The sequence below is a fragment of the Balaenoptera borealis genome (genome assembly GCF_965194805.1).
Source record: "Balaenoptera borealis genome assembly, chromosome: 7".
In the NCBI taxonomy this organism is placed as follows: domain Eukaryota; kingdom Metazoa; phylum Chordata; class Mammalia; order Artiodactyla; family Balaenopteridae; genus Balaenoptera; species Balaenoptera borealis.
Window position 1 is genome coordinate 118,726,106 of NC_138864.1, and position 11,296 is coordinate 118,737,401.

Below are 11,296 nucleotides of genomic sequence, written 5' to 3' on the forward strand. Positions count from 1 at the left end.
GATTGACAACCCCATTCCCATCATGGAGAAGGTAGAGGCAGCTCTCAAGAGGAAGCTTCATAGAACAGATGAAAAAGTGAGCAAGTCCACTAAAGAAAGGCGCATTTATGTATTTTTCCTCTTTGAGCTTACATTTGGCTCCTGTAACTAGAGGAAGAGTAGCTATGATCATATGTTCTTACAGTTAATCCAATGATTGGTTTCAAATTCTTGCTCTGCCACTTGTTAGTTTGTCACTTTGAAATTTAAGCATCCTTGTGTGCCAGTGAAGATTATATATGCATACATGGCTTAGCAGTACTCCATTCAGCATGGATTTGCAACAGCATTAATCCTCCAGCACAGAAGATACTGACCAAAATGCAGCCACGTGCCTTACAAAGATTTCACTGATATGCATGGAACAAGCCAATATTTCTTTTTTTTTTTTTAACATCTTTATTGGTGTATAATTGCTTTACAATGGTGTGTTAGTTTCTGCTGTATGACAAAGTGAATCAGCTTTATGTATACATATATCCCCATATCCCCTCCCTCTTGCGTCTCCCTATCCCACCCCTCTAGGTGGACACAAAGCACCGAGCTGATCTCCCTGTGCTATTCGGCTGCTTCCCACTAGCTAGCTATTTTACATTTGGTAGTGTATATATGTCCATGCCACTCTCACTTCGTCCCAGCTTACCCTTCCCCCTCCCCATGTCCTCAAGTCCATTCTCTACATCTGCGCCTTTATTCCTGTCCTGGCCCTAGGTTCATCAGAACTATTTTTCTTTCTTTTTTTTTTGGATTCCATATATATGTGTTAGCATACGGTATTTGTTTTTCTCTTTCTGACTTACTTCACTCTGTATGACAGACTCTAGGTCCATCCACCTCACTACAAATAACTCAGTTTCGTTTCTTTTTATCAAGCCAATATTTCTTTCATTTGCTTGCCTTGGTCTATCTTTCTGACACTGACATCAAATTTTCTCAGATAACAGGCTTTGAATTGTCAGCAAATTGTTTGATCATTTCCCAAAGGAACCACATGGGGTGTTTGGTAGGCTGTGTGGCAGCTCCCATCTGTAGAGGTGAAATGGATGGTCCTCTATGCTACAGGAATAATTCTAAAGAATTTTGTGAAGTAGTAAATCAATACCCCCTCCCCTATGCATATGGAATATATCCTCATGAAGTTTAACCTATTATAACGTTAGAGCTTTAATTTCCAGGAACACATTTTCCTACTTGGAACAGGACCTGTAATAGTTCCTAACTCAGGGTCGCTGCAATCAGGAAATGACTTGGTCCAGTTAAAGCACTTACTGGCTGGCACACAGTGAGTTCTCTATCATGTAGTTGTTATTATTCATTTTCTTTTTATTATTATTATTTATTTATTTTTAAAATTTAGTTATTTATTTTTGGCTGCATTGGGTCTTCGTTGCTGTGCGCGGGCTTTCTCTAGTTGCAGTGCGCAGGCTTCTCACTGCGGTGGCCTCTCTCATTGCGGAGCACGGGCTCCAGGCGCGCGGGCTTCAGTAGTTGTGGCTCGAGTGCTCTAGAGCGCAGGCTCAGTAGTTGTGGTGCACGGGCTTAGTTGCTCCACGGCATGTGGGATCCTCCTGGACCAGGGCTCGAACCCATGTCCCCTGCATTGGCAGGCGGACTCTTAACCACTGCGCCACTGGGAAAGCCCCTATTATTCATTTTCAACAAGTATCTGTTGACCAACTACTGTGTTCAAACCATGCAGACAAAAGATATTTGTGAAACATATGAAATAATTTTAGGATAAAGAGAAATGTGCTCTAAAGGGATCCAAGGAAAGACATTCCTGGGGTTAAGTCTTTGGGTCTGAGCAGTTCCTGTCACCCAATAAAGCAAATGTAAAACACTAATCAAATCAAGAAAGAAATCTCTTAGGATTAAAAAATAAAACTAGAGAAAACATGGATTAGTTATGCAAATTACTAATTTTGAAAATCACTGTCTAATTTAATCTCTATGTTGCAAATGAATTAGGATATTCTGAACAAGATTGAGAAAAAAAATAAAGCTGAAATTTGGGTTGATTATGTGAGGATTAGATCTGTTATATCCAATGGTCTTTTTTTTTTTTTTCTTTAAAGGAATTCCTTTATTTTTATTATTTATTTATTTATTTTTGGCTGTATTGGGTCTTCGTTTCTGTGTGAGGGCTTTCTCTAGTTGCGGTGAGCGGGGGCCACTCTTCATTGCGGTGCGCGGGCCTCTCACTATCGTGGCCTCTCTTGTTGCGGAGCACAAGCTCCAGATGCACAGGCTCAGTAGTTGTGGCTCACGGGCCTAGTTGCTCCGCGGCATGTGGGATCTTCGCAGACCAGGGCTCGAACCCGTGTCCCCTGCATTGGCAGGCAGATTCTCAACCACTGCGCCACCAGGGAAGCCCCAATGATCTGTTTTAAAGTGAACATTTCTACAATTCTTCACTCCTTTCTGTAGTGTTCATATGATTTCATGGGATTTTCTTGCCACTCAGGCAGACAGGCCAGGCTGGCAGCCACTTCCTTCTGGACAGGCCAGCCCCAGGCCTCAAAGGAAGGAGCCAGATTCTTCTGCACCTTTTCAGAGAACTTCTTCACCACAGATTCATCTTGCCAGGGTTGTCTTTGGGGATGTCAGAGAGGGTCTGGTACTCAGGAAAGAGCTGGACAAATGGCTCCCACCCAAAGGCCTCCTGGAGCTGGGAAGAGAAGGAAGGGGCAGAATGAGGTGTCTGGTCTACAAAAGCCATGCCCCCCCGGCACATACACACATAAAATTACATGGTAATGCTTAGTTATAAGCTATCTTTTAACACTGATTTAATTCTCATCAGTGGCTCTCTCCTTCTCCATTCTCTCATATGCTCATTCCAGTGACTGGTGTCATACCTTATTCTCCCTCACTCCAGTCTCAGAGACGGAGTCTGTGCTTGCACTTTACTTGGTCTAGAATAAATGATAGTTACTTTTAGTGTTATTATTTTTCTCACTCCTAAGCTTAGTGGTAGATAAAGATTTTAATCTGACATAGGTGAGGATCATCTTGTGTAGCTGAAAAGTGGAATCCTTCCATTTGAAAACACAGACACCACCCAGATGTAATGATATTTTTATTCTTTGTTGAAGACTCGACTCTTAGTAAGTCTGCCACATTGTCTTATGGAGACAGGCAGATGTGTAAAAAGAATGCATTTTTTGTGGGTAGAGCTAGGATGAACTCAGACATAGGGAGAGATGTGTACTCAGAGTCCATTCCTGGAAGGCCCTCTGAAATGGATAGTTGGGATTATAGAACTTTAGAGCTAGAAAACACACAATCCTGGTCCATCATTTAGGAATCTATGACCCTAGAGAAGCACTGCCTTGAAGACAAGTTAAAGTAGAATGTTTCAGCCAACACTACTATCATTCTTTCATTATTGCTCAGCTGCGATCACAGACTGAGCCATTAGGAGATATCTAATACTAATTATAATCAACTTATTAAATTAAATTTTTATTTTAATTAATTAAATTGAATTAAGCAAATAACTGACAATCTGGGGTCATTTCAACACAACTGTAACATGGGGGAGCAAGTAAATAATATCTCAAAGAAACATATTCAGGGAAGGCTTCTTGGAGAAGGTGACAATGGTCTGATTTTGAAAGACGAACAGTTTTCTTGGTGTATAAAGAAGGCAAAACTATTTCAGTGAGAAAGAGCAATATTTGCAAATGTACAGAAACATGAACCATGGTAATGTGTTCTGAAAACTGTAAACAGTTTGGATTTGCTGGCGTATGAGTAAGAAGGCAAGAATCTGGATCTCGAGGCAGGAGGAGAAGGCAGAGCCAGTTACTAAAAGTGTGGCATTCTACCTGAAGGCACCAGGGAGTTATTGAAGTTTTATTAGCTGAAATGTGTGGTTTTTTTGTCAGCACCTTTGGAAGACAGGTCAGTTGGGATCATGGATAGAAGTAGGGAGACTAGTGAAGAGGCTATTGGAATAGTTTGGATGACAGATGCCCGGGACTTGAATCTTGACCATGTGGTGGGAATGGAAGGTGAGGGGTCAGGGAGGTGGCCACCTGGCCTGAATCCAACCCCAGAGCTATGGAAGTCCAGGTTAGAGAGCAGTGAAGGGGGTCTGCCCCCAAGGGCTTTGAATTGAACTTGTAGGTCAAGCTTCTGGGACACTATGACTCTTTCATGCATATGCTCAGACAGATTAGTTATTGCTAAGGAAAATGGAGCAGTCCAAATTTATTTTGCTGCCTGAAGTAATCTTGGAATCTTTGGAATCGTGAACATCCAGAGACGGTGTGCGGTAGTGCCAAAGGCACGGGGGTCTGGAGTCAGAACACCAAACCTGAGTTCTAGGTCTTCCCCTTTCTCTCAATTTTAAGGTCGATGACAGACTGCTTATGCCCTTTAACCTTCAGCTTCTGCACTTGCCAAATGAGGATTGTGATAATACGTCCTTAATGTGTTTCATGAGGCTGGCAAGGATTAGATGGGGGAAATGGAAGGGGAGGTTTTGAAAAGCTGAAAAACACTACACATGTTACTTATTTTATAATGGAACTAGGACTTGTCCACACTTGGGGTTTGAGTAGGAAGATACCATTTTGAGAAACTTGCTACCAGGTCACTTTCCCCAGCCTGTGTCCTCGTAATGCATTGTTATAGTGAGGTGATGTTCTTGTCTTCTGAACTATAAAGATAACTCAGGAGAAACCACTCAATTTTGTATTTGACAAAGCTGCGAGTCTACCTCAAGGTTTCATGGCCAGAACTGTGTTATCATGGTATACTTTTCACAATGATTCCACCCACTTTCATTTATTTCCACAAAGTTCTGAGGTGGAGGGGAGGAGTAGGACATGTATCATTATCCATTGTAGGCATGTAAAACCTGAGCCACAGAGAGACACCACCACGCAGCCATCTCCCATGTCCAGGGGAGGCGGTGCACCCATGGCTGGTGGCGGTGTTGAAGGAGTTGTAGTGTGGTCCCCGTTTCCCTCCATTTCTGCTCTGTACCTGAAGATACGTTTCCAGAGCCGTCCACATGTTCCGGTCACTCAGGGGGGTTCCCTTGTCCATGTGCACTTTGATCCTCTGCTCCCGACTCTGAGGACTCAGACGAGAGTGCGCCTGATTCCCGGGGATGTCCAGCACTGTCTCACTCACATAGACTGACCAGAGGTTGCACATGGCCTCACTGGTATGAGGATGGATAATCCATCCAGAATGCTGCAAGTTGTGGCCCATCTCGTGGAAGAGACCCCAGATGCCTTTGGATCTTATGATCTTCTCATCAAGGAACACAGGCACTGACTGCACGTGGCACATGATGGGGTATCCCGAATGCATCCAACCTGAAGGAAGCAATAGGGAAGAAGAACTGAGGTGATGAACCATGTTCTTTGTAGATTATATCTCTCCCACCATCCCAGGGAGCCCAGAACATTTTAAGTAGTCCCAGATTAATCAGAAAAGCATCCAATTTTACCCTCCTATCCAAGCTTATTTGTAATCTAGCCGGTCTCCTTCCCAGTTTCTTGGACTTTTTCAGTTTCATCCCTACTTGACCCCAGGGGTATACGTACATGGAATGTGACTATTAGTGTCATCATTCTTTTTTTTTTTTTCCATTTTTGCATGGGTGACTTTTCCCATGAATTGCTATGTGGGTGATGATGCCCTGTGTCTGCATTTGGGACTCTGAGGGAAAACAGTATAATTTCTCCCTTCTCTAATTTAGTCTTAATCCATTTTATGGAGTCATTTTGAGAGCCTGAGGATGGCAATCAGGCTTCCTCATTTTTCTCTAAATACCTACATTTACTCCAGGTTTTCTTTTTGTTTTTTTGTTTTTAACATATTTATTGGAGTATAATTGTTTTACAGTGGTGTGTTAGTTTCTGCTTTATAACCGTGAATCAGTTATACATATACATATGTCCCCATATCTCTTCCCTCTTGCATCTCCCTCCCTCCCACCCTCCCTATCACACCCCTCTAGGTGGTCACAAAGCACCGAGCTGATCTCCCTGTGCTATGCGGCTGCTTCCCACTAGCTATCTATTTTATGTTTGGTAGTGTATATATGTCCATGCCACTCTCTCACTTTGTCCCAGCTTACACTTCCCACTCCCCATATCCTCAAGTCCATTCTCTAGTAGGTCTGCATCTTTATTCCTGTCTTGCCCCTAGGTTCTTCTGACCATTTTCTTTTTCTTTTTTCTTTTTCTGGATTCCATATATATGTGTTAGCATACGGTATTTGTTTTTCTTTTTCTCACTTGCTTCACTCTGTATGACAGTCTCTAGGTCCATCCACCTCACTACAAATAACTCAGTTTCATTCCTTTTTATGGCTGAGTAATATTCCATTGTATATATGTGCCACATCTTTTTTATCCATTCATCCGATGATGGACACTTAGGTTGCTTCCATGTCCTGGCTATTGTAAATAGAGCTGCAATGAACATTTTGGTACATGACTCTTTTTGAATTATGGTTTTCTCAGGATATATGCCCAGTAGTGGGATTGCTGAGTCGTAAGGTAGTTCTATTTTTAGTTTTTTAAGGAACCTCCATAATGTTCTCCACAGTGGCTGTATCAATTTACATTCCCACCAACAGTGCAAGAGGGTTCCCTTTTCTCCACACACTCTCCAGCATTTATTATTTGTAGATTTGTTGATGATGGCCATTCTGACCGATGTGAGATGATATCTCATTGTAGTTTTGATTTGCATTTCTCTAATGATTAATGATGTTGAGCATTCTTTCATGTGTTTGTTGACAATCTGTATATCTTCTTTGGAGAAATGTCTATTTAGGTCTTCTGCCCATTTTTGGATTGGACTATTTGTTTTTTTGATATTGAGCTGCATGAGTTGCTTGTATGTTTTGGAGATTAATACTTTGTCAGTTGCTTCATTTGCAAATATTTTCTCCCATTCTGAGGGTTGTCTTTCCGTCTTGTTTATGGTTTCCTTTGCTGTGCAAAAGCTTTTAAGTTTCATTAGGTCTCATTTGTTTATTTTTGTTTTTATTTCCATTTCTCTAGGAGGTGGGTCAAAAAGGATCTTGCTGTGATTTATGTCATAGAGGGTTCTGCCTATGTTTTCCTCTAAGAGTTTGATGGTGTCTGGCCTTACATTTAGGTTTTTAATCTATTTTGAGTTTAGTTTTCTGTATGGTGTTAGGGAGTGTTCTAATTTCATTCTTTTACATGTAGCTGTCCAGTTTTCCCAGCACCACTTATTGAAGAGGCTGTCCTTTCTCCACTGTATATTCTTGCCTCCTTTATCAAAGATAAGGTGACCATATGTGGGTGGGTTTACCTCTGGGCATTCTATCCTGTTCCATTGATCTATATTTCTGTTTTTGTGCCAGTACCATGCTGTCTTGATTACTGTAGCTTTGTAGTATAGTCTGAAGTCAGGGAGCCTGATTCCTCCAGCTCCGTTTTTCTTTCTCAAGATTGCGTTGGCTATTCGGGATCTTTTGTGTTTCCATACAAATTGTGAAATTTTTTGTTCTAGTTCTGTGAAAAATGCCAGTGGTAGTTTGATAGGGATTGCATTGACTGTGTACATTGCTTTGGGTAGTAGAGTCATTTTCACAATGTTGATTCTTCCAATCCAAGAACATGGTGTATCTCTCCATCTATTTGTATCATCTTTAATTTCTTTCATCAGTGTCTTATAATTTTCTGCATACAGGTCTTTTGTCTCCTTAGGTAGGTTTATTCCTAGATATTTTATTCTTTTTGTTGCAATGGTGAATGGGAGTGTTTTCTTAATTTCACTTTCAGATTTTTATCATTAGTGTATAGGAATGCAAGAGATTTCTGTGCATTAATTTTGTATCCTGCTACTTTACCAAATTCATTGATTAGCTCTAGTAGTTTCCTGGTAGCATCTTTAGGATTCTCTATGTATAGTATCATGTCATCTGCAAACAGTAACAGCTTTACTTCTTCTTTTCCGATTTGGATTCCTTTTATTTCTTTTTCTGCTCTGATTGCTGTGGCTAAAACTTCCAAAACTATGTTCAATAGTAGTGGTGAGAGTGGGCAACCTTGTCTTGTTCCTGATCTTAGTGGAAATGGTTTCAGTTTTTCACCATTGAGGACGATGTTGGCTGTGGGTTTGTCATGTATGGCCTTTATTATGTTGAGGAAAGTTCCCGCTATGCCTACTTTCTGGAGGGTTTTTATCATAAATGGGTGTTGAATTTTGTCGAAAGCTTTCTCTGCATCTATTGAGATGATCATATGGTTTTTATCCTTCTATTTGTTAATATGGTGTATCACATTGATTGATTTGCATATATTGAAGAATCCTTGTATTCCTGGGATAAACCCCACTTGATCATGGTGTATGATCCTTTTAATGTGCTGCTGGGTTCTGTTTGCTAGTATTTTGTTGAGGATTTTTGCATCTATGTTCATCAGTGATATTGGCCTGTAGTTTTCTTTCTTTGTGACATCTTTGTCTGGTTTTGGTATCAGGGTGATGGTGGCCTTGTAGAATGAGTTTGGGAGTGTTCCTCCCTCTGCTATATTTTGGAAGAGTTTGAGAAGGATAGGTGTTAGCTCTTCTCTAAATGTTTGATAGAATTCACTTGTGAAGCCATCTGGTCCTGGGCTTTTGTTTGTTGGGAGATTTTTAATCACAGTTTCAATTTCAGTGTTTGTGATTGGTGTGTTCATATTTTCTATTTCTTCCTGGTTCAGTCACGGAAGGTTGTGCATTTGTAAGAATTTGTCCATTTCTTCCAGGTTGTCCATTTTATTGGCATAGAGTTGCTTGTAGTAATCTCTCATGATCCTATGTATTTCTGCAGTGTCAGTTGTTACTTCTCCTTTTTCATTTCTAATTCTATTGATTTGAGTCTTCTCCCTTTTTTTCTTGATGAGTCTGGCTAATGGTTTATGAATTTTGTTTATCTTCTCAAAGAACCAGCTTTTAGTTTTATTGATCTTTGCTATCGTTTCCTTCATTTCTTTTTCATTTATTTCTGATCTGATCTTTATGATTTCTTTCCTTCTGCTATCTTTGAGGTTTTTTTGTTCTTCTTTTCTCTGATTGTTTTAGGTGTAAGATTAGGTTGTTTATTTGAGATGTTTCTTGTTTCTTAAGGTAGGATTGTATTGCTATAAACTTCCCTCTTAGAACTGCTATTGCTGCATCCCATAGGTTTTGGATCGTCGTGTTTTCATTGTCATTTGTTTCTAGGTATTTTTTGATTTCCTCTTTGATTTCTTCAGTGGTGTCATGGTTATTACGTAGTGTATTGTTTAGCCTGCATGTGCTTGTATTTTTTTACAGATTTTTTCCTGTAATTGATATCTAGTCTCATAGCGTTGTGGTCAGAAAAGATACTTGATATAATTTCAGTTTTCTTAAATTTACTAAGGCTTTATTTGTGACCCAAGATATGATTTTAAAGTCTATTTTGTCAGATATGAGAATTGCTACTCCAGCTTTCTTTTTCATGGAATATCTTTTTCCATCCCCTCACTTTCAGTCTGTATGTGTCCCTAGGTCTGAAGTGGGTCTCTTGTAGACAGCATATATATGGGTCTTGTGTTTGTATCCATTCAGCCAGTCTGTGTCTTTTGGTTGGAGCATTTAATCCATTTACATTTAAGATAATTATCGATATGATTGTTCCTATTTCCATTTTCTTAATTGTCTTGGGTTTGTTATTGTAGGTCTTTTCCTTCTCTTGTGTTTCCTGCCTAGAGAAGTTCCTTTAGCATTTGTTGTAAAGCTGATTTGGTGGTGCTGAATTCTCATAGCTTTTGCTTGTCTGTAAAGGTTTTAATTTCTCCATCAAATCTGAATGAGATCTTTGCTGGGTAGAGCAATCTTGGTTGTAGGTTTTTCTCCTTCATCACTTTAAATATGTCCTGCCACTCCCTTCTGGCTTGCAGAGTTTCTGCTGAAAGATCAGCTGTTAACCTTATGGGGATTCATTTGTGTGTTATTTGTTGCTTTTCCCTTGCTGCTTTTAATATTTGTTCTTTGTATTTAATTTTTGATAGTTTGATTAATATGTGTCTTGGCCTGTTTCTCCCTGGATTTATCCTGTATGGGACTCTCTGCGCTTCCTGGACTTGATTAACTGTTTCCTTTCCCATATTAGGGAAATTTTCAACTATAATCTCTTCAAATATTTTCTCAGTCCCCTTCTTTTTCTCTTCTTCTGGGACCCCTATAATTCGAATGTTGGTGCATTTAATGTTGTCCCAGATGTCTCTGAGACTGTCCTCAGTTCTTTTCATTCTTTTTTCTTTATTCTGCTCTGCAGTAGCTATTTCCACTATTTTATCTTCCAGGTCACTTATCCGTTCTTCTGCCTCAGTTATTCTGCTATTGATCCCTTCTAGAGAATTTTTAATTTCATTTTTTGTGTTGTTCATTGTTTGTTTGCTCTTTAGTTCTTCTAGGTCCTTGTTAAGCATTTCTTGTATTTTCTCTACTCTATCCAAGATTTTGGATCCTCTTTACTATCATTATTCTGAATTCTTTTTCAGGTAGACTGCCTGTTTCCTCTTCATTTGTTTGGTCTGGTGGGTTTTTACCTTGCTCCTTCATCTGCTGTGTGTTTTTCTGCCTTCTCATTTTGCTTAACTTACTGTGTTTGGGGTCTCCTTTTCGCAGGCTGCAGGTTTGTTGTTCCTATTGTTTTTGGTGTCTGTCCCCAGTGGCTAAGGTTGGTTCAGTGGGTTGTGTAGGCTTCCTGGTGGAGGGGACTAGTTCCTGTGTTCTGGTGGATGAGGCTGGATCTTGTCTTTCTGGTGGGCAGGTCCACGTCTGGTGGTGTGTTTTGGGGTATCTGTGGCCTTATTATGATTTTAGGCAGTCTCTCTGCTAATGGATGGGATTGTGTTGCTGTCTTGCTAGTTGTTTGGCATGGGGTGTCCAACACTGTAGCTTGCTGGTCGTTGAGTGAAGCTGGGGTTGTCGTTGAGATGGAGATCTCTGGGAGATTTTCCACATTTGATATTACATGGAGCTGGGAGGTCTGTTGTGGACCAGTGTCCTGAAGTTGGCTCTCTCCTCTCAGAGGCACAGTCCTGATGCCTGGTTGGAGCACCAAGAGCCTTTCCTCCACACGGCTCATAATAAAAGGGAGAAAAAATGAAAGAGAGAGAGAGAGAGAGAAAAGGAAGGAAGGAAGGAAGGAGATAAAATAAAATAAAATAAAGTAAAATAAAATAAAATAATTAAAATAAAAAATAATTATTAAGAAAAAAACTTTAAAAAGTAAAAAAAC

General features: G+C 40.2%; 1 protein-coding gene across 1 annotated transcript; it reads right to left on the bottom strand.

The window, feature by feature from the left end:
- Positions 1-2,125: 2,125 nt before the first annotated feature.
- LOC309632715 (TRPM8 channel-associated factor 2-like) lies at positions 2,126-6,020 on the bottom strand. The gene is made up of 2 exons (XM_082400502.1): positions 5,035-6,020; positions 2,126-2,707 (listed from the first exon to the last, which is right to left on the bottom strand). The coding sequence occupies exons 1-2, from the start codon at positions 5,413-5,415 to the stop codon at positions 2,603-2,605; spliced, it is 486 nt and encodes a 161-aa protein (XP_082256628.1). The 5' UTR covers positions 5,416-6,020; the 3' UTR covers positions 2,126-2,602.
- Positions 6,021-11,296: the final 5,276 nt, after the last annotated feature.

Bases quoted from the DNA above. Each gene is read 5' to 3' on its own strand.
- LOC309632715 (XM_082400502.1), bottom strand. From the start codon at position 5,415: ATGGTTCATCACCTCAGTTCTTCTTCCCTATTGCTTCCTTCAGGTTGG. The intron at 2,708-5,034 runs GTACAGAGCAGA...TTCTCTTCCCAG, and splicing joins CTCTGGAAACGTATCTTCAG to CTCCAGGAGGCCTTTGGGTG.